The sequence below is a fragment of the Plodia interpunctella genome, chromosome 9 (assembly GCF_027563975.2).
Source record: "Plodia interpunctella isolate USDA-ARS_2022_Savannah chromosome 9, ilPloInte3.2, whole genome shotgun sequence".
Taxonomy (NCBI): domain Eukaryota; kingdom Metazoa; phylum Arthropoda; class Insecta; order Lepidoptera; family Pyralidae; genus Plodia; species Plodia interpunctella.
In genome coordinates this window covers 4,479,374-4,503,210 of record NC_071302.1, presented here as the reverse complement: position 1 = coordinate 4,503,210, position 23,837 = coordinate 4,479,374, and the positions used below count along the sequence as shown (strand labels likewise).

Sequence of the window (23,837 nt, the reverse complement as noted above, 5' to 3'; positions counted from 1 at the left end):
AAAGCTAAAGCAGAAATAGATAAGTGGAAAAGTACACTTGATTTGGCCAAGTCTACTCTGTTATAAGATAACTTAATAATTATAAGGGTACATATTTATATTGCTGGTTATAATTTTGTCTGTCAAATAGTTTATTAATAAAACGTAGAGAACTCACGAAGTATATACGCACTCCGTGTCGTAACTGCAAACTACCTACAACCAAAAATTGCCCGTAAAAAGAGCAATCGTAGGGATATCTTAAATCAAATAAAATCTACGTAGGGTTTTCATATATTTTTTTAAGTCAGTCACTTAGTTTTTATCAAGTTAATTTATACTTCATTGTTTGCCAATGAAGTCTAGTTGGTATTTTGTACATTTTACACGGTTTGCAGTGCAAAGTCAGTGGAGAGGCATTCGACCAACTATCCCTACCAGTGCTCGTTAGTAGGGATATATGGAGCAGAAGGTTCCACATTTATCAATCGTTGGCAATAATTGAAAAATTCCAGTATCGTGGTTCAGTACAACCCTTACTATGCTATGCTAGCTGGTATATCCACGTAACCACGTGGAGCATAGGGAAAGACTTGTCTTGATTCATAACGTTAATATAAAACGTATTATATAAAATATAAATAAATATATAATATTAGTCACAATAAAATATACTTCTTATCATTATTTTTTTTATCCTGATATTGTTCTAAAGCGGACCCTGGGCTTAACAGCTGGGAAAGAAACCCGGAAAACGCACACAGATGAGAGAGAGATAGGTACGAAACATCGAAAGTAATCTACTGTTGCAACAGTTCATTTGGAATCGACAACCTGATATGTAGCAGTGGTTTTCCAAACTTACAGTTTGACTTGCATTGTTTGGGAACCATAGACAATTTGAGAGCAAGAGTCTGTTAAGAGTGGAACTAGCATCAGAACACTAACTATCGTATTAGCCGAACGTCGCGGCGTGTGCGCCGCTCAGTCACCGCGGATCGGTAGTCAAATATGTTGTAGAGGTTTGCGGATAACACTTAAGTGCAAAGTGATGGTTGGTTGTGAATTTTCTTAATAAATATAAGAGGTAAGATATGTATTCTAAATGTTTTTTTCGTTTCGTTGGTCGGTAGATTCCGTATGAAATGTAACAAATTAATTAATATTATTTTAAGTGATAACGTGAAAATATTCATTAGAAGTTTCAAGTTGTAAGTGAATCGCGTCTAAATAAATTATATAACGAAACTTATAAGCAGCTAAAACATTGATTCCCGATTCTGAAAAATATTTCACAAAATACACTGATTCTGTAAATATATTTTTGCATCGTTTAATGTAGTTTCAGTTTTGTTTTGTCTAAACTTTAATTGAGACCTAAAGGAAAGTTTGGATTTTTTTATCGATACTAACGGTAGAACAGAGAAGGTACGTAATTGTAAGGTCAGAGGTTGTTTTTGTACAAAAAAAATGTAACAAACAATACAAAGTTTCCTTTTGAACATTTTAAGAGACCTAGATGTGTTATATAGGCATATATAAGTATTGTTATTGTTATAATATTTACATAAAATGCCTAAATAATCAAATACATACCTAACCCATTACTCTTAAAAAGCCTGAAAATTGGCACACTTACTTTTTGTAGCAATAACAGTAATAGTAAATACAAAAAATGTTTAATTTAGGTTTGTGGTTATTAAAAAACCGGGACGTAAAACGTCATGGAAAATGGGACGGCACGCGTTGCAGAAAGCGGGAGTGGGAGTAGGAGCGGGAAATGGGAAGGAGACACGTAGTGGGAAACAGGATACAATATACACAATATGTAGGAAACGGTACGGGATATCTACTTTACATTACATAGCAGGAAGCGGGATTGGACAAGTTTGCGGGACGAGACACGCAGCAGGAAACAGAAAATTGAAGTAAAGATGAGAAAAAATGCGAATTTGAATCATATATGTTTACCAGTCTTACAGAGTACGCGATAAAATTACTGAGATTTTGCTATGAAATTTACGCGGGCGAAGCCGCGGGCAAAAGCTAGTAATAAATATAATTTGTATTATAAACTTTATAAAAACTTACTTTTTGACTAACCTTGTCTCAATTTGTTTGGTTCTCCTCATCATCGTTGTCATGTACTTAAGTACTTTGATTTCAGGTCGTCCTATTATCAGCTTTAGCTTTCGTTGGGTCAAAAGGTTTTTAAAACTTATTTTTGATATATATTATTTTTGCAACTTGTTCCTATCAATATTTGAGCTTAAAAACCATTTTTTTTTCAGTTGTTGTGTGATGAGTGGACAGGTAGGTACATGATCTAGCGTTATAACAAGTTTATTTGTGAGATAAATTAAAAAAAAACCGACTTTCAATATTCATTTCGCTATAACTTTAGAACGCTGAACCGATTTTAAATAACGGAAAAATACCGCATCCAAATAGGTTCACCCGTTGATGAACTACGGTGCCACGTACACAGACAGACAGACAGATACACTTAGCGGTCAAACTTATAACACCCCTTATTTTGTGTCGTCGGGGTTAAAAAAATGGATTGATCTCATGTTTGTGAGCAGAAAACGATTGCAGAATTTACTAGCGCGAATCAAATTTAACCGGTTTTTTATGATACTCTGGTTTTATTCCCGTAATTTGGACGTCAAATATATACCCTTAATCGATTTTAACATTTATTGTGTCTTTCATATCTGAGCGTTTTTTACTAATTCCGATTTATTAAGCCCAGGTTCCATTACTTATTTATTTTAGTATTTTTTGTATTCTTCTTTTTTGTGTGTTCCTAATTCTAAAAAACATTGGAGAACGTCATCTCCAATGTTTTTTAGAATTGCACTTGAATTGAACATTGGAGAACGTCATCTCCAATGTTTTTTAGAATTAGTTTTCCCGGATGAGTTTTTGTTTTAGGTAATTAATTAAATGAACTAAACGTGTTTCACTCATTATGTCTCAATGATGTAAATATTGTGATTTATTTATTATTGAATAAATAGTGGTGTTATGATGAAATTTTAATGAAGGATTTTTTTTCTATTTCTTTCGATTTCTGCATACCAGTTTCATTTATCTCCAAGCTCCAAACCAAAGATCGAGTCATTTTTATTACTTAGATAAGGGACTACTTTGAAATTTCGACTATCATTCTACAAGCTACTTAATAGATAAAGCTTAATAGATAGCTGTAATTCCCTGTTAGAAAAGTAATCGGTGAAATAAAACATCGGCCGAGATTGCACAAGATTATTATATTTTCTTTGAGTGAAAACGTATTAGGTATCCAGCTTAGACGGAAGAGCAAAAAGTCAAGATGACATTTTTATTTTTATTTTAGATTGCGACCATAGTCCATCATTCCCACGGAGTTTAAACCAACGACCTAAACGGTCATAAAGCTAACATCACCTACGGGTCTACGTAAGCAGTTTGCAAACAGGTTCAACCTTTAGGCATGAGAACAGTTTAGGATTAACTTTCACTTCTCGATGGCAATACTAGTTATAGTGCAGCTTCTCAAGTATCTCAGTTACTTAAATGTATCAATCATTTTTAGTACGTGACTATTTATGCTAATCAAAGCAATACTACATTAGACATAGTTTCTTCTTTCTAGACTACGATTTAATGTCTCCATATAGGAATTCTGTTCATGCGTCTTACTAGATATAGATTTTAAACGATGTCTAAAGTAAAATTTCCTATATAATCCTTCCATTTTTAGATATTTCTAGTTGTTGGCTATAGCAATATTAGCGGTTATAAGTTTAGCGATTAAGGGAAGGAAAATTATTGGAAGACGACGCGCTTACGAGCAGTGGGACAAGTCAATAAGCTAATAAAAAAAACCTAGCGATTTACTAGTGATTGCAGAATACGGAGAAAATTTTCTAAATTTGCATTATGACATTCGGTGTGATCAAGAAAGTACAACCCAGGTGTAACAGGTGTTCCCCTGGCTTAGGCTAATTTCAAATGTGACCCAGACCGTGTTTCACCATTTCAGAATGTTATAAACAGTAATACATTTTTACATAAAAAAGAATTATCAAGGGTGAGTTAGTCTAGCGGAGAGTTTTGGACTTTGATGTTCTTAAATATATGGTTTATTTTTTCCACGAAAAACATAGGTACGTTGTATAAAATTATAAGTCTGCATATGATGGTATCTTATAATAGCTTCTGTTGGCCTTGTTTAAGTACTATTCCATTGTTGCCCAACCTGTACCCACATACTAATTGCTCTGCACCATTGTGGTCAGCTGCATAATGGTGCATTCAAATCATCGTGCTGCAAAAATTTGCAACTCATCGATCAATGGAGTCATGGATTTTTGAGACTGAATCTTTTATTTCAGGATCAATTGATATTTGTCTGTATCATCCGCTTATAGCTGTAGTCAGCTAGTCTTTCCCACTTTTCCCTATGTGTCTGATGCTAACAGATCTTTTACTTTTTTCATGTCGATTATTGCTTGACTTGATGTTTCAAGAAAAAAATATATCAGATGAAATATTTTTTTTCTTCAACAAACTTTTTGGTTTTAATAAACTTTATATCAAGCGGGCTATCGAATAAATTCATGGATTAATTATATCCCTTAAAGAATTTTGCTGCTAGGTTCCAACGTCTAAAGCATCTATAGTTATATAGCACAGGATTTTTATGGCTTCACTTTTATTTAGATTACTACTTTAATTAGTTTATAAGTACAAATTCCTACGTAAAGCTAGGGATGTTAGTTGTTAATTAAAATCAATGTTTAAAGCTATTTTTGTGTCAAAAACATTCATTCACCTAGAGACCATGAACGCAACTTGAATTTACAAACACTTGCTCAACCTCTCATCAGAAACATTAAACATAGGAATTCTCGACGAGAATTGTTTTCAAAACATTTTTTAGTTTTGTTTTGTGCAAAGTGTGTCTCGCTTTACTTATGATTGATTGTGGGAGTGCAAGAGAGACAAATGTGTCGATCACTTGGTACTTCCGGCCTTTAACTCAATGTAACGCAGGTTGACATTTTTTACTATGCAATGTTTAAGTTAGAAGAAGAGATTGTTTGGTACAGTGGTGTCGTAAGGGAAAACGACCTCGGCTTCTGCGATTTGATGAATTTGAACTGTTTGATGTTGTAGGTACGTTTATTATATCGGATATGACTAATTACTGATGAAGTGTGCTGCATCATAGATGCATTATGGATTTATGCATTTGGGCTGGTAGACTATCTAGCGGCGACTATCTAGAGTTAAAAAGCCTCCGCATTTTCAAGGTAATAATGTGTTTCCCAGAGAGGATTGACGTAAGGCAGGCGATCGGACGTAAAGTCTTTGAAATTGATCCCTGGGTTTCAGGGCGGCTTCACAGCTGTGAATGCAAACGAGAGCACGCTCTCATAAGAGAGAGGTATAATAGCCAGTTGCATTACACGATAGATCATACTCATGAGTACTTTCTGTGTTCAACAGGCAACATAACTCTCAAATTTTATACAAAAACTAATCAGAAATGTTGGTCTTAGCTTATCTATTTCTTTATATAATTACAATTACCAATACATTGAATATTTATTTCGAATAATAATTATTATATTTTATGAACATAATGAAGGTTAGCTGCAGGTATAATATAACTATTACTGCAATTCAGTCGGCTCGTTGAGCTGAAGTCAAGTATATCTAAGTATCTTGTAAAATATTACAAGGCTGAGAGTTTGATTACTGTCATAGATATAACTAGAGTTTACATTGGTTTATAAATACTTCAATACTTACACTCACCTATCCCGCATAGGTGAGTGCAAGAATTGAAGTAGTTGAAATGGATTTGTGGGTGGTGTTAATTACGATAAAAGTAAAAAAAAAGAAGCATATAGCGATGTTGTTTTATATTCCATTATTGGCATGGTGCTACCAACTGTTAGAAATTATTGTATAGTGAATTAAGACGGCACTATTTATCAAAATGTCCTATTGTAAAAAATAAAGATTAGATTTGCTTCACAATGTTTCACCGGTGGAGGCTGGTTATTTATCTACTTATAAGAAAACTTTATCGTAACAAAATATTTAAATGCGTTTTTCTTCGATCATTTACTTCAAAAATAAACTGGCACTTTTCTGTACACTATAATGTGCTCGCCCAATGTGAAATTTGTCTCTGCTTCAAAAAGAGAATGGATTTTATATTATTATTTTCTGTATTTGTGATCATTTTGAGAAGATTATATTTGATTGCATTATTATACTGTGAATAAATACCATAGAATCATGGCAGCTATGAATATGACATAAAAACGTGTTAGCTGAAATAATTTTAGTCGGTAACAAGTATTTTCCTGTATTTAAATTTATGATTGAAGTAAATATGTATAGGTCGAATTTTAAGTTTTTAGGGGCAATTGTAAAATTCCGTACGTTTTTATTGGCCACCTGCTGTACTGTAGGCAGTATATAGGTAATTTTCTATAACTAGAAGTAGAAATGTATTAGCCATAAGTTCCAACTTCATTAGCAATAATTAAACATTATAGTTTATTTAATGTTAGTCTTACTCAATTTACGTCTTTGTTTTGACAAAGTCACTCGAAAACTGATTACAAATAAAAGTACTACAAGTACAAGTATAAAATCTAAACACAATATTAATAGTATGTACATGTTAAAATATTCTCAGAATATTTTGTTGTAATATAAAAATATCTGTTTGATGTTAATCATAACTTATGTATTGTATAATTACTATAAATATTTTGCTTCCGTGTCCTTTTTTATATTAAGTAGTTAAATCTTCAGTTCTGTCGTTAGATTTTTAGCATGAATTTCCAGCAATTCTTTATTGCTTTGAAAAAGTAACTTTTGGATCTAATTTTCAGTGTCTTTAATGAGCCTATTGGAATTGTTTTTTGGACTTCAGGCCGCTAGATTTTCTTAGTCGAAGTAAGTGAGATCAAGTTTCGGCGGTCCAACGAGTTTTGCAGGGTTAATGGGATGTCAAATAAGTACTGCATACAGGGTCGTACAGAGGTTAAGTGGGTAACTATCAACTAGACCAAAGCAGAGTCGTAAGATGTAAGTAGTTGAAATTAGTCTTCCTGACAATACCTACCTGTCCTTTATAATTTAGGTAGGAAGTGAGTGCCTATAAGAACCACAGTCTAAGAAGTACAGGTTTCCTTGACCAGCGAGTCAAGGTTCTTGCCAATTGCCAACTGATCTTTGCCGATTCTGTGGCCTTCATTATTTGCATTCACATAAGTTGTTTTATCTTCAATCTTTTTGTTTTACGTAATGATAAACCGTACTTGTAATATAAATAAAATTAATTTTGTTTCGAGTTTTAGCGTTATAAATTAGGAAGCTAGGGAGCTAAGGGAAGTTTAAAACCACATAATATATATAACATTTGCTATTTGTTATGGTTATAATTATTGTATAAATATACAAGTTTATTTCATCTCCCACAATTAAACAAAAGCCGCCCTTTCTTTTCTTTTACAATTCCATAAAAACAGCTGTTTACTATTTTTATTGTTGGATATATTTGTACAATATACTTAGCGTTTTTTAAAAATATGGAACTTAATGAAATACCGGATACTTTTATCTATGGGATTATTGATCTATGGGAAATACCAAACAATTAAGTTATCTGTTTATTAATTAGTTTAGTTCCTTGTTAATTTGTTAATTAATGCAAATTTGTAAATTGTTAATTAATGGATAATAAAGTTCTGGCGCAGATACTAAGCTTTTTTTAAAAAAATGTCATGAGAAATTTCATCAAACACAATCACACATGTAATTAATAGGTACTCCGAAGAACTTACTAAATCCATACAATCACATCACAATTTCATTAACTGATGCTAAAAATCGAAGGAAATGAATTGTTGCGAATAATTGTATATACTTTACAAATGCCGAACTCTTGATCCGTAACACGGAATCAGATTTCCAAGGTCTCAATGATGACACTGCATTGCAGAGGTTTTTGTATAGGTTGGATTCATTGTGCAGACGTCCTCTCACAAAAGCCTGTGTCGTCATTCAGACGCATGTCTGTCAACGGTATCTAGCATAGGCCGGAATTGCGGAATCAATTGAGTAAAAGAGTCGATGTTCCCTTGCTTTGTCTGTTTGTTGTAGATCATGTCTATTGATCAACTTTTGGTTAGGTTTTGGGCTCAAAAAGCAGCTGCTTTGTGGAAATATTGGTCAGTCATCTCTGCTAATTCCAAAAGATTTTCTGAAATAGTTATATATGTTAGCCTTGGCCTAATTTTGAAGATCTTTGGTCCAGGATAACATCAAGTGGTTGAAAAAAAAAATCTATGGGATTGTCCAACGAGTCTATGTTCTAAACTAGGTATGTAGTTTTGGCATATTTTACGTTCTTCATTATGACTTTGCCTCATCTGACTAGTTTACAGGTTCCCTTTTCCTACATTTTATTTTCTACCTTGTATAATTTTGGCATTAATACTCAGACCAACAGCATGTTAAAAAACATGCGTGTTAAAAACTAAAATTCCTTCTCTCAAGCCAGCACTTTTTTAGTTTAACCTGGCAAAACGGAAAATTCTTCTTTTGATATGCATCTGTCTCGTCACCGATGTTTTGAAGTGACCGTTTTGTATTGAAATAATTAGGAATATAAATAAAAATAACTGTTTGTTGATATCTAATCATGTTAATTTAGCTGCACAAAAAATTCCACTGTATTTTATGCTAATACATTCTCTGCCAATCAAACCTTGAGACTAAAAGAATTTGGGTGACGTGATTTGATCAAGACAAACGAATATCAAGACATTATAGTGAATTCAAATTTAATTTAATTGAAAATCCTTAATAGTAGCTACAGTTGAAGAGTTTACATGTCATGATTCTTCTATTTTAATTAACTTCATGAAACCAACCATAAAATTACAAATACAGATAGATAATTCATGTGAATTACTAAGTTTACCATGTCAAACTATTTAAAATATAAATAAAAATATTAAAAACTAGTTTAAATTAACCTTTTGATAAAAGGAAAATATTTTAATATCACCTTAAAAATATCAAATTACTCTTCTCAATTTGTTAAACCATCGTGTCTGGGTAAAGATAATTCTGTTCAACAGCCGTTGACGATTACGTTAAGTATGTTGGCAATCATGAATTATTACCACGTCCGGCACTCGTACATTTACCGTCAAAGGTACAAAACACCACTATTTAATGTGTATACAAAGTTTATAATTTTTAATTTAAAATCACTGTAAGTTATCTTTTCATTTCAGACAGGGAAACAAACATGGCCGTCTTCGATAAAAATAACGAGAAGGATCTTAATAATTATGACTTAAGTAAAACAAATGTGATTAAAAATAGTTTTAGCAATGAAAAGACAGAGAAAGTACAAAGTCAGAAATCAGAACTATATGATGCGGATAATTGGAAAAAGATGAACATATTTCAAAAGATAAAACGTATGCTATCACTGATCACAGTGGAGCCAATTCTGGCGTGTTATGTTATGCCTTCCGTCCTTTCTGCCCTAGCGACACAAAACCTTTATTTAGAAAAGGCTTGTCGAGTAAATTTAAGATATGAGCACCATGTGTGTGATGCGTTAACACGTAGAGATACCGCAAATTATACTCTCGAAGAAGAAGCTGTTCAGACCCTGGTTGCCTCTGTGGCTGGTTGGAAAACAGTTCTCCAGTCGTTTTTACCATGTGGAATCTTAATATTTCTTGGAGCATACAGCGATAGAGTTGGGCAAAGAAAATTCTGCATGATTTTACCGATTATTGGAGAATTCCTGACGAGTGTTGGATTGATTGTGAATACGTATTTTTTCTATGAGTTGCCTGTGGAAGTGGCGGCAGTGACAGAGGCTATATTTCCTGCGTTGACTGGAGGCTGGTTCACCATGTTCATGGGAGTGTTCAGTTACATAGCGGATGTTACTACAGAAGAACAAAGAACATTGCGGATTGGAATAGTGAATCTGTTTTATTCATTAGGAGTGCCAGTTGGTGCGGCTTTAAGTGGGATATTAGTGAGAAAGATAGGTTTATACGGTGTTTTTTCTTTAAGTGCATCTTTGTACCTGATTAGTTTTTTCTACGGCTTGTATAGGATCAAGGAAGTTAAGAAGACCACTACAACTGTAAGTATATTTTTTATTATTTGCATACTCGTGATGTAATGACCTTCTTATTTCATATGGCATAGCATCATAATGACTTCAAGTCTAAGTCTAAGATTATATAGCTATGCAAGTTCAAAACGGTTCACTTGTTTGAATAAAGTGTCCCTTATTAAATGATCGAGATAATTCGTAATTTGCACTTAATTAACATTATCTTAATAAATGAAAACTTCATATGTATTAATTGAATGAACATTGTTATCTGTCACACAAAAATAAATGATGACTAGAATGTCGACTTAAATAGACTTCATTCAATAAACTTCATCACTTTGAAATAATGTAGGTATTTGAAATTTTCCATGTTTATCTTTGTTTAGATCAATCAGCAAATTTTATTTCCTTTTGTGAAAAGTAATACATTGTTATCTATATATTGATGTCTATTTACGAATACATTCGATTTAATTGCACGATGAATATTCAATACTTTTGGATTTGTAACTGAATTGGATGCGACTACAATTAGAATGGCCAGTTTTTATTTACTTAGATTATAAATAAAACCATGAACTTAGTCGGCCTTGTTTGAACACAATGTTTCACCTTTACATAAGCCATTTATACTACGTTAGTGTTATTGAATCATAGCCGTATGTTGCGTAACAAGTCACCAGAACGTACTGAGATAGAAAGAAACTAAAAGCTACTGACCAAAAGGTGCTGTAAAACAGCTTTAGCTTTAACGTGCATAATATATACGTGGATAGTGATTGTGATTGAACGATTAAGTTCATTTATTTGAAAAAGACTAATATTACATTACCTTAATTTAAAAAAAAAAATGATAAAGATTTCGTTATGTGTTTCTCCTTTTTCACATAATTTAAAAGCAAAATAGTATTCATTACTTACTGCTTTAGAATGAAACCTAAAGTAACATATAGGTACAAACTTCAATAGGAGCTCGTTCAAAATGAAGACGTGTGATTAAAATAAGTGGATAACTAGTTGAGTGAACTTTGACAAAAACCCACTGCACTGGTTCGCGTACAATCTAAGTTTTATAACTAAGGTGGAACCACACTTAGATTGAAAATAAGAAATGCTAATATTTGAATAAACGTAATTACTTAGGTATTAGATGACCGTGACCATTGATCTCCAGCGACACCGTGATGTGCATCTACCTTAAACAGGAAAGGCTGTTGTTAAGAAAAAAATCTTAAAATTTTTACAGTCTAAAAATAAATTATTTAAATGATCTTGTTAATGAAGCGTAATAATTATATTACTCAAGTTCAATGACTAAATTAGACTATTGAAGCGGAGCGAAATAATAAAAAGTCCGTCAACTTGACCTAGTTTGATTTGAAGTCACCAGAAGACAGCCTTCGCTGTTATCATCCAATAATCAAAATATTACATCGATTCCTTTCGCTGTTGTCGATAATGTTAAATCTTATGTGTATGTTTAATTATGTGTTTTTCTATTAAACGATTTAAAATACCATACATACAATCATACTAAATAATTGTATGATTCTATGTGCATTTAGAACATTTAAAATATTCACAATATTGTCTGCTCGTACCAACAATATTATGTACCTATATAAATATGTAAGCCTTTTTTAGTAAAAAGCGTAACCTTTAAAACTTTTAAGTGATTTCAAGATTTTTATATAATAAAATAACCAAAATATTTTTATGATACTCTGTGCATTTTAATCAAGATTCACAATTGTATTTCCACGATATGTTACCTTGGCTCTTCAATGACCTCACGCAAACCAAATTACAGAAAAACAGCAGTTGCTGCGAGTGGCTGCGACTATTCTTTGACATTCACCTCGTCAAAGAGACGCTGATGGTGGCCTTTAAGCAGGGCCCCAACAACCGAAGGCTGAGAGTCATCATGCTTGTCATAGTGCTGTGTGTCGTCATTGGTCCTATCTACGGTGAGTTTATCTCTCTCTCTCTCTCATCTTCCTGTGTGCGTAGTGCGACTTTGCTATTTACATATCCCCATCGAGTCGATTCGCAGTGAGACGCAGCTGACCAATCACAGTGCGCCATTGTGACGCAACGACAACCACACCGCAATGTAATTAATTTGCTGTGTTTGCTCACTTTGAATCGACTCGATAGTGAGAAGTGAAATGCAAACCAGTATTTTGCCCTGGATTCATTCTCAGCTGTAACGCCTAAAAGTACATGGTCCGCGTCAAGTAAATCTTAAGTTTTTGAACAATTTGCTGTAATTTTACGACCGCCTGTCTGATGTCAAATCTATTTGCTATTGTTGCTTATCATAACTGTCTTGCCTTACATAATAAAAAATATTATTATATTATAATTATGTAATATTAAACAAAGCAAAATACGTTCCGTTGGTCTTTTATTTATATCTAACTTAGTTTTAATATACCTAAACTTTTTTAACATATTTTTTTTTTTAATACGTAATATTTTTACTGATCCTTTCTTCTTCAAATCAAATTGGATAGATTAAACAGCTTTTGAAATTCAAAATTAAATAAATATCTAACTACGTCGGCACAGGAAAACCTGTTAAGTATATTTCTAAATAAGTACAGTAGATTTCTCTTCGACCACATCATTACGTAATATTTTGCGCCAAATAGGTAGTTGCAAAAACGTCTGGTTGTCAGTTTTATTTACCTACTTTGTAGATATGTAATAAATAAATCTAAATGTTATGCAAAAGTAATTTATGCAAAAAATTTACAAAGATACAAATAGGTACGCTGTTGCCCGGCCAGTACGATGGTTACTATGATTATTTACTACTTTTATTAGTTACTTTCTTTTGTTCACATTTCATTAAGAATGTTGATAAGAGACAAGCGGACATATTTTATTCTCATTTAGGTACTTTGCTGATTGTTTTATCGACAAAATCACAGAGTGGCCGTTCTTTACGTCTCTTTATTTTCTACTAGTATTGGCCGCGGTAAATTTTTTAAAATTTTTCTTAGAATGTAGTAAGACATAACCCAGGAGTGCCGCCGTCGCTGATACGGCCATCACGTGTCATGTCCGTGCAGTAAACCATTGAGGAGTTCCCGCTCTGCAGCCGTTCTTGGGTACACCAACAGGTCATGCATATCGTAATAATGCATTGCCATCTAAACGTGTGTTCAAAATTTCAGCCCAATCGGTTGAAGGTATCTGGTTAAAAACTTGAGTTGCAAGATTCCACCCGAGACATAAGAAGTTTACATTACAAGTTAAATAAAAGCCTTGTATAATGTAAGGAAAGCGGAGCCTGGGCTACGAAGCTCTATGGCAGCGAAAGCAACCGAGAAAACGGTTAGATGAGAGACAGATGGGATGACATAATCTTCAACATTCACAATTTCATATAGGTACCTTGGTCATTTGTGTCTTCATTTCCTGCGATCATTGATATTGATTAATGGTCTGCATACAATTTCAGGTGAGATGTCTGTGATGTACCTGTTTACAAGATACCGCTTCAATTGGAACGAGGTCGACTTCAGCATGTTTTCCACTTATGCTATGTGTACTTCATTAGTAGGTAAGCACTTATTAGTTTAGTTATTTGTTACAACTTAATTTCTATACAATCAACCAAAAATCTTTATTGTAGTACACAGTAAAATGGTCTTATAGTATTTATCTAAGATGTAGGTATATTTTTCTTATTTTGGATAAGACGAAATCAAGGATAATATGCCAAGAATTCAATAGAGAAAAACGTCATCTATTATTCATGCTTCTTCAACTGATTCTTTCCTGTTCTGTTCCTGAGATATTTTAGACCTGAAAGGAATCTAATCATCTGATCTAGTATTATTAGGAATCGATTTTTCAATGAACATCGATTGTTCCCAGTCGTTTGCCAATTCTACGATTCAATGGAAAAAACGATGTAATTTTGTAACGTCGGATGGATAAATTTTGAAATTGGCTTGTATGCAATTTACCTTTTATTAATGTCTAAAATTGATTCAGTTTGATAAAATCAGAGATTGAGACACAAAATGTAGACGTTGAAAAAATATTAGGTACACAATACTATGGTAAGAAGGCATTGTTTACTTTTGTTGAGTGTGTTATTATTGCTAACACTGCTGCAATATGTTTTATTTAAGTAGTCAGTGACACGACTATTGCAAATTATTAATATAACGATAGTTATTGCAGATAAGGAAATAAATGTCTGGATATGCCGCTTCAAAACAAAAATGATAATGCGCACCAATCGTCTGACAACGTTAATTTTTTTTGTCAATTTTTAATAATTTACTGAAAAAGCTAATATTGTGACAACTCTTTATATGATTATTTGATTTGACATCATAAATAATGTGCATTTATTTACTTATAAGACCTAGATTTGGGTGTGGTGAAGTTTGTTGCACCGCCTCTCCTTCATCTGCGCTTGGGCAGTAGATTAATAAAGTAAATTTTTGACGTCAATGATAGATCATCCAGTTGAATTTATAATTTGAACTTCTCACGCTTTTGTATTTCAGGAACACTGTTCTCAGTTGGAGTGTTCAGCCATCACTTAAAATTTGACGACGCCATTATTGGAGTGATATCTTGCACTAGCAAAATCTTATCTGGATTCATGTATGCGTTTGCTACCAAAACATGGCATATTTACATAGGTATGGTAAATTAATTTAATATAAATTTATGTAACAATTTCAACATATTTTTTTCAGCATTAAAAATATCTTCAAATTGATATAAATTCGGATTTAAATATTTACTATTTAAAAATTTTGGATTCGTGTTACGCATGCTGATATTTTTTTTAACTGGAAACGGACTAATGATATTATGTAATAGATAAAACTGTATGTAAGATTAGATTACATATTATACTTGTAGAACTTATTCATTATATTCTTATCGCTTTAAATGATGCAAATTTAAAGTTTAACGAAGATAACGCAGATTAAAATTAAAACTATTGTAACTATAGCACTATCAACATTAAAAACTAATTTATATTGGTTCTAGCTCCTTTGATCGAGATTTTCAACGGCACTTCTTTCATTGCAATGAGATCAATGGTATCCAAATTAGTCGACAAGGATGAACTAGGTAAGTTACATCGTTGAGATACGAGTACGATTTTTGAAATCTCTTTCGTTTCCGCTATAACTTAAATTACTTCTATACACACAAGCCCGACATTTATAGACATGACATGATTATAAACTTTTGGATTTCTTTGCTATTTCAGTTATTGGTACAAATAATGTATCTTCTTATTAAATTTTTGACGTGCGGTCGATGTTACATTAACTTGTCACCAGTAGCATCATTAGTTCCATTATGGAACTACGAGCTATTCCACTTCTTCTTCATAGTCGTATTCCTCATGGCTGAGGGTTGTGGTTATTACGTGGAATGAAACACACACATGAACTGTCTTGGCATTATTAATGGAGTGGTTTGCCATTGCCTTCTCCATTTCACACATAAGCTAATAAGAATCAACCAGTGTGCAGGTTTCCTCACGATGTTTTTCCTTCACCAGAAGCAAGTGGTGGACGATGAAAACTACTATACATGAGTCAGCTTGGTATACAAACTCATGTGGCACGAGTAGAATTCGAACCTGGGACCTTTCGATCCACAGGCGGTCGTCTTAACCATTACACCACCACCGCTATATATTTTTCATCGTTAGTTCAATTAAAAAAAATATAGAACTAACGTTGATTTCTTCTACGTCACTGGTACCATCAATTTCATTATCATGATGAAACTACTGATGATAGTTTGTCATTATCACCAACTTTTCAGTGACAAAATCCTCACTCTCCTTTAATGTTCATTTCGCGTTTTTCTTCCAGGCAAGGTGAATTCTTTTTTCGGTCTGGCTGAGGCTATGATGCCATTGGTATACGCTCCCATGTATACCACAGTATACACTGCCACCATCAAGACTTTCCCAGGAGCATTTTTCCTTCTAGGTGGAGGTCTTACAGTACCCGCGGTGGTTATATTCTTGTGAGTACTTGGATATTATTTATTGCGTCAGTTTTTAGGCGGGCATTAACTTGAGATTACTGGATTTAACTGTGCAAGATAAAGGAACCTTTGTCAATTTTAGAATGAGCTTATTTCTATAATCTGCTAACAAAAACTATTCAGATCAAAAGTAAAACATAAAAAAACCGTCTATAACGTCTTTTACCCGTGGAACGTCACAATTTTAATATTTACTATTTTCGATATCAAAACTCAGGTACCTACTAAGTAGTAAATATAATACAAAAATTATAAATATAATTTTTGTAATATTCTTAATTATAAATATAATTTTTGTAGGAACATTTTATCGAAAAGATTAATATTTAAGGGAAATTTTCACTTATACCTAGTCGCAATTCTCACAGATGGCTGTATCTGGCTAACAAGAAACATGGAACACCTACGTACAACTCAAAAGAAAATGAGGATGGGGTTAAATCAGAAAATAAACCTGAGAAAACTGGCGCAGAAAATAAGGCTTTCCAGGAAGATGAGAAAGTTGTGTCAGAAAAGGACGGAACACCTCAAACTCAGCAAAACACAAAGGAAAACGATGATGTTAAACAATCTCAAATTGAAATGGGGTTCACTGAAAGTATGATGTGTACGAGTAAATTGTAGGACTTAATCTATAGGATTAAAAACTCTGGAGGTAATGTCTGGCTGTAGCGATTGACTTTGAATGCGATAAAATGACCATTCATGTAAAGTTTATAGAGTCTACTAACGGCCTTTCCGCTGGGCCATTTTGATACATATACAATACAATCGTTTGCTACTTAAGTAGTTATTACTTGATAGGTCAACCATTTCAATAACATAGCAGACTATAATATGTTATTAAATTATGTATAAATGTTTTCTGTTAATGTGGTATGAAAAATGTTTTTCTTTCTATCATTTTCACGTAATACTTTGGCGTAGCTTCGTTAATAGAAAATATGAAAGGGTAATCTATTGAAAATGTAGGTCCTTTGTGTGTAGGTACACAGGTTTAGTAAGGTTATAGGTTATCTTTGATCCCAGTTATTTTGTTATTATAGTCAACTACAACCAGTTATTAGTACCTCCGATGACATAAATAGATGTGATATTTAGTTAAGGTTTAGGTTATAACCCGGCAGAAGTGATAAATTTATTTTGTTTTCTATGCGACATAATTTTAATAATAGTCTATAAAGTAAATAATAAAAAGGTATTTTATTATTTACTTTATAGACTATTATTAAAATTATGTTTTTTACGGTTCAATAACTGATCGAATATTCTAGTGGTATATTGTAAACCCAAGAAGTGCTGGCTTGATGTCGTCAAGCATAATATGCGTGCCAATGGTCTGCCATGTGAGGTGGAGGAAAAAAGTAGTAAAGGAAATTCTGGGTTTTAACGCTCTGTGACTACAGATGCAACCGAGAAAAATATAAGTAGTGTTTCAAGAGCAAGTATATCAATTATTAGAAATATCGACAAAAAATTATGTGATGTTAGTAACCATTAGGTACTTAAGTTAAAAAAAACAGTAGATTCTAATTACATGTGTACTTATAAGTATAAAAATAAATTTGTGAATATTTTAGTTTTAACATATCTATTATAAATAAAAATATAATGACAGTTTAAAAGTGTGAGTGAATTTTTTTCCGCATCGTGTTAATATGTAGGTACATAGTAAGGTAATAGTATAATAAGGGTTAAACAATGCGGTTTTAATATAACGTTATTGATATTGATCAATGTTCTTCTGCAATTGTATATCTTCCACGTGTGAGTTGTAAGCTGAGTGCGAGTCAATTGTTTTCACAATTATTTTGTAATACACAAACAATATGAAATTAAAAAATATTTATTTGTAAGAACAAGTAATGTAATACACGACGTATTAACATTATGTATACAGCCTTATCCATTCCATCGCAAAATTGCATTTTGGAATATATACTAGGAAGAATATCAAGTACCCTGGATAATTATAATGTTCTTATAACTAAATTACTTCAGAGACCGGTTATGAGATAAACTGTAATATACACATACAAATGGAATCTTATTACACACACATTCACAAATCTAGTATCTTTGAGATTACCTGTAAAATATCTCATCAATAACAAAAACGAGATTTCAAAAATATATTAGAATAACAAATACGACAAAAATGCAAAAAGATTAATATACAAAAGTCCATAATATGTACGCAAAATAGAATAAAAAATAAAAATAACGATAAAAAATGACATGAGATAATCAAAACCAATGTATCTTTTTTCTCATGCACCTATTTTTTGTTCAAACAATATTCTATCATGCCAGTTTGTCTAGCTTTTTTTAAATGTAAGTATATTGCAAACTTTGACAGTATAAGGTATTTTTAAGCTGTGCACAAGACTTCGTAAACAGTATGAGGGATTTCTTGTCCAGCAAACGAGATGTACAGTACTTTGTGGCTTTGCTGGATCTGAAACAGATATTTTTAAAGTTATTTCTACGTGTAGGTAAACTTGTTTCTTTTGCAAATTAAAGGCGGACATAACGACATAAGCCCTTTTTTCTCTGCCAGAAAAATCTTATGTATCCATAAACATCATCTGATAAATACAAATGTTGCACGAAAATTACTAACAAATGTTACCCACAAGATTGAAAAAATTATAACAACAATAAATTTAAACAGTAATAACAAATATTTTCTAAGATCTAAATGAAGTATACATTAAATCGAATAACGCTTGGTTGAGTAGTTGAGGCGGGAAAGCGTATCAAAGCAAATGCTTTCACATTTATAATGTAATGCCGGCTCCACACTATCGCGGATTAACTAATTTTGTGGATTCGGTAGACATTGCTGGTTTTTCATTGCGGTAAATAAAAGCTCTTATACAAAAACGCATTCGCGTACGCATTTGTCTGAGTTCGACGATAGTGTGTAACCAAACCAAATTATATTAACGTAGGTCCATCGATACACGCCATAGTACTAACACTGTTTTATTAACAAAAACAGAGATCAGAGAGTAATCAGAGAATGATATTCTCTGATTTGACACTGATAGATAAACCGTCTTATTAAGTACTAAATAATTATTTAAACGATGTCTAAAAGTCACTCAAATGTGAGAGAGAGATGTCTAAAATTCAATCTTGCTAAATAGATATTGTCCGACCAGAATCAAAATATTAGTTTAAATGCAAGTTACAGGATAAAAGACGAAAAGTGTCACTTTAGCCGTGTTTTTAAGCATCGTCGGCTATACACTTCGCCTATTTCTAAATAGGTAGGTACTTATTGCGGTAAATGAAAGCTGTTATACAAACAACGCAACGCACGGTAATTTACATAGTAATTTATAGTGTATAGCCGCCGTAATGTCGCTTTTGGTTTGCTTAATAGTAAAATACCAGTGTTACCTTGCCCGGGGTCAACGACCCCTGATGCTTGGCTCTGCCGACGTACAGAGGCTCCCCTTGGTCAGTGTTGCCCGCTGCGATCCCATTAGGCGGTACATTACCGTCGCGGCTTTCGATCCACCTCACTGTTTCTGGACGAGCGCAGCAGACCTGCAATATCAAAGTGAAAAATGTCGGATGTAAAATGAATATTTGCTCGAGAGAACCAAAACGCCAGTACCGTCACTATAGTTACCTAAATACCTACATACTTATTAATATATAAAGGTAGAATTACTTATTTTGTGACAATTAGATCCACTTTAGTAATTACTTAAAACTAAAAATTGTTAGTAAATTGAACAAGAAAACAAAAATATAAAACTTAATTGAAACTAGTTTATTGGTCTCTGGTACATAAGCCCACATAAATCCACATCTTGGTAGCAGGACTCTTTAATACCTATACTGTGGCGGTACTGTGACGCCCAGTTAGGAAACAAGACTAGCTCATGAACCTTCAATCATTCGTTATTTGACTTTCTATACATATGTATATACTTTACATTCATTATTTTTTGATAAGTACAAGAAAATCTTAAATGTTTTATTATTTTCCATTACTTTCTTCTTCATAGTCGTATTCCTTATGGCTGAAGGTCGTGGTCATTACGTGGAATGTAACACACACAACAACTTTCTTGGCATTATTAATGGAGTGGATTTGCAATCGCCTTCTCCATTTCACACACAAGTTAATAATAATCAACCAGTGTGTAGGTTTCCTCACGAGGTTTTCCTTCATCGGAAGCAAGTGGTGGTCGATGAAAACTACTATATATGAGTCAGATTTGTATACAAACTCATGTGGCACGAGCAGGATTCGAACCTGGGACCTTTCGATCCACAGGCGAGCGTCTTAACTATTACACCACCACCGCTTCATTTTCCATTACTACTTACAAGGAAATGAGTATATCTACTAAGTAGCAATGCAATACTTGCCTCAAAGTTCTGCACAGGGTTTTCCTTCCCGCCCCAAGGGACGTACGCCGACCTATGTTTGATAGCAAGCTTGCCAGGGATCAGGTCACCTTCGAACCTGGCCCTGATGACCCAGAGCGGGCTACCATCATGACCTTCGTACCCTGCCACCACGGCCCTGTCAGCTAGAGACTGCGCTGAGGTCGTGTTGCTTGGTATCCATTCCACAGCTACTGCAATGTTGAAAATGACTTCAGTTATTTTCTAAATATAAACCAAGTTATGAGGGTTTAATAATTACGAAGCGCTTTGAAAATGGCAGTATAGTCAAAATTAGTCTACGGTACTTCACTGCTGCACCCGCATGTCTCATCTCACTGGCTGCGTTTTCTCTGAAATACCAATGGATAGCCTTTCAACCAGATACCATTCAGAACCAATATCATAGTCATAAACATTTCATTAGTATTATAGTGGCAAGCAAAAGGGGAAAGAATTGAGTATGTATTATATATTTTCTAAAAATTTTAAGGAGATTAAATTTTATTTTAACATTATTTCTGACGGACCTGTTTCCTTAACTATTCATTCAATGGTTTCGCTCACCTAAGAAATCATTCATTCATTTCTTTCCCACTTATTTGTCTAGAAAAGTATTCACCATGTTAGCGTTTAATGTGTGTAAAATGACGTCATAATTACAATTAGTCATCATCCAGGGTTCAAAGGTGTATGATTGATAATGCTTGAAAATGTGACTAAGTACGTATGTGAAGATTCAAGTTATGATTCATCGTATGATGCTCCGTGTGGGCAAATAACATCAGAGGTAAAGTATGATAATTCCATAAACAATTAGTCATATGGTTGAAAATAATCTATTTAAATACATTTTATTAAACTAAAATAGACTGAATTGGTGTAGAAAGGGATATCTGTGGACTCATTGACCTGAGTTTTGAAAAATTAGGTTAGACTTAAAACTTGGTCTTGGTTTGTATTATCATTGTTTTGCATAAATGTCAATGCTGGCTATGAGTTTGTTAACATTTGTAAAAAACATAATATTGTTTGTTATATACATAGGTATATAACAAACTATATCACATAAAATTAAGTGAGATGAAATAAATCAGGACTTAAGCGGAAAACTTACTTCCCCTGTCCATTCAGGCCAGTGCTTGTAACCACAGATCTATCGAGGTCTATAAGCTTGTGTTATCTTATTTATGGCTAATAAAAATAAAAATAAAATTTACATAAAATTGTAAATATAAAACATACAAATAGAAAATTATCTACATATTACCTACTTATTTCGGTAAAAAATTATTTCCGTAGATCCGCTAAAGGTAATAAAAATTTGCAATAAAAAATCGCAATACCTACAACTTTGCGAAATGTTTAGGGTGTTCCGATCTTGTCTGTTCCTAAACTGCAGGTCAATTAAAAAAGCCGCCAGGTGGTTAAGAAACCGGGATATTCAAGTAAATATAATTTAAGAAGTATTACAAAAACTTTATGAATGCTAAGATAATAAGTGTTTATAAACTCACGAGGAAAGGTATGCTGTTGAGGGGCAACTGGATACCCAGGGTACGGGTACCCTTGAGGCGGGGCACTCGGCGGGGCACCAGCCATCCCTGGGTACGACATCGCGGTTATTGGAGGCTGCACAATATGCTGGCCAGGCACCTGTCCAGGCTGCAAGTAAGGGTTGAACCCATACTGGTAGGGGGCCCCAGGAGCCGGCGCCCCTTGAGGTGGCAGACCAGGATACCCGGGTTGGCCGGGGTAATACCCCGATTGGTTGTTGTAAGGATCTGAAAGTATAATGAAAAATCATCAGCAAGTTGATTTAGTTAACTCTTTAAAATTATTCTCTGTATATTGAGTTACAAACTGATGGTGTGAATCGAAACCTCCTACTTAAATTATAACTACTACAATAATTTAGTTTAAAACTACAAAGCACTTATTTTAAATAAATCACAATCATAATCTACCTACTTTTACTTAACAAAATAGAAACGTGGAAGAAATCTGTTTGAATATAGCAAAGTAGGGCCGCTTGTTTTAGCTCAGATCAACCAAGGTCATATCAATCCGAATCATTGAAAGATTTTCTACTTTAAAAATAGCTATTCAATTCCGAAAGCATAACGCTGCATAACGCAAACTAAACAAATAAGACATGACATAAGTAGATTACCATTGGATTACTTTTACAGTGACCATTATTAAAAACGGAATGAAAAAACTAAATGGCTAACTGATTAGATTTCATATTCATCAACAAACAGTACAATACATTTTTATCTATAGTGTTGGGTAATATTGTCAGATAAGCCGGAAAAGAGCTAAACATTACACTCAAGCATAAAAATCGTAAACTAAGTAATAACTTACAAAATATAGTACTTACATCCAGACATATTCAAGTTGAAACAGTAGCAATCACAGAAATGCCGCTACCCGAGGTACAATAACAAATAATATTTAATTTTTGAACCAGTAAATGCGTTCTTTTCCCTTCTCTGAGCCTCAATGAATGAGGTTTGAGCGAGACGCAGATAGCTGACGTAAACGTCTGTAGTCTGGCATGACGCGGCGCGTCGTTTGCTAGACTACCTATATAGGCCACATCTATAGACGCCGGATGAACGGAACGAATGAATTGAACGAACTAGTTTTACATGTAGGGTTAAATTTTTAGATTATCGTTTTTGTTTGCACACTACTAATATTTAATTATTGTTCCTACTTTTATAGGCTTGCTTGCCGTATCCGTGTGAGAGTTGAGAGAAAAGAATAGAAAAATAAATGAAACCGTGTTACTTATATTTTTCTATTATAGTATCCGTTCAATGATCTAAGCGTTCAATTAATGATCATTAAACAGTACCTATATACCACATGATTCACGTAATTACGTCATAACTACGTGGTTCGGCTGTAGGACGCCACATCACACCTCGCTTGTAAAACAAATCGTCATGATTGTGTTGTGACGTCATATGTCACAACATGGTGAAATTACGATAATTTAAGATTATTGAGATCAGGCATTCGGTCAAATCACCTGAAAAATGTGTGATTTATGACAAGATACGACGCCTAAGAGGCAAATAACAAAATTGTGATTATATAGGTAGTTGTATAACTAAGTACCTAACTAGGTACAATGTTTTAAGTCACTTTCGGATTCCGCAATCTATTCCAATTTCACGATTGTTGATATCCCACTAAGTACAATATTGTAAATGCA

At 33.4% G+C, this 23,837-nt stretch overlaps 2 protein-coding genes across 2 annotated transcripts; one reads left to right on the top strand and one right to left on the bottom strand.

Moving 5' to 3' along the window:
* Nucleotides 1-904: 904 nt before the first annotated feature.
* On the top strand, nucleotides 905-17,823 carry LOC128672312 (probable peptidoglycan muropeptide transporter SLC46). Its single transcript, XM_053749373.1, has 8 exons — nucleotides 905-1,066; nucleotides 9,300-10,174; nucleotides 11,961-12,117; nucleotides 13,620-13,721; nucleotides 14,683-14,820; nucleotides 15,179-15,262; nucleotides 16,021-16,177; nucleotides 16,567-17,823. Exons 2-8 carry the CDS (start codon nucleotides 9,314-9,316, stop codon nucleotides 16,820-16,822), a joined length of 1,755 nt encoding a protein of 584 aa, XP_053605348.1. The 5' UTR covers nucleotides 905-1,066; nucleotides 9,300-9,313; the 3' UTR covers nucleotides 16,823-17,823.
* Nucleotides 17,824-18,028: 205 nt separating this feature from the next.
* On the bottom strand, nucleotides 18,029-23,446 carry LOC128672313 (uncharacterized). The gene is made up of 5 exons (XM_053749374.1): nucleotides 22,995-23,446; nucleotides 22,126-22,392; nucleotides 20,591-20,802; nucleotides 19,607-19,756; nucleotides 18,029-18,656 (listed from the first exon to the last, which is right to left on the bottom strand). The coding sequence occupies exons 1-5, from the start codon at nucleotides 23,002-23,004 to the stop codon at nucleotides 18,570-18,572; spliced, it is 726 nt and encodes a 241-aa protein (XP_053605349.1). The 5' UTR covers nucleotides 23,005-23,446; the 3' UTR covers nucleotides 18,029-18,569.
* Between the last annotated feature and the right edge of the window lie 391 nt (nucleotides 23,447-23,837).

Excerpts from the sequence above, each read along its gene's own strand:
- LOC128672312 (XM_053749373.1), top strand. The coding sequence starts at position 9,314 with ATGGCCGTCTTCGATAAAAATAACGAGAAGGATCTTAATAATTATGAC. Across the intron at positions 15,263-16,020 it reads AGTCGACAAGGATGAACTAG|GCAAGGTGAATTCTTTTTTC; the intron begins GTAAGTTACATC and ends TTTTTCTTCCAG. Across the intron at positions 16,178-16,566 it reads CCCGCGGTGGTTATATTCTT|ATGGCTGTATCTGGCTAACA; the intron begins GTGAGTACTTGG and ends CAATTCTCACAG.
- LOC128672313 (XM_053749374.1), bottom strand. Across the intron at positions 20,803-22,125 it reads TCAACAGCATACCTTTCCTC|TAGCTGTGGAATGGATACCA; the intron begins GTGAGTTTATAA and ends TCAACATTGCAG. Across the intron at positions 18,657-19,606 it reads GGTCGTTGACCCCGGGCAAG|ATCCAGCAAAGCCACAAAGT; the intron begins GTAACACTGGTA and ends TATCTGTTTCAG.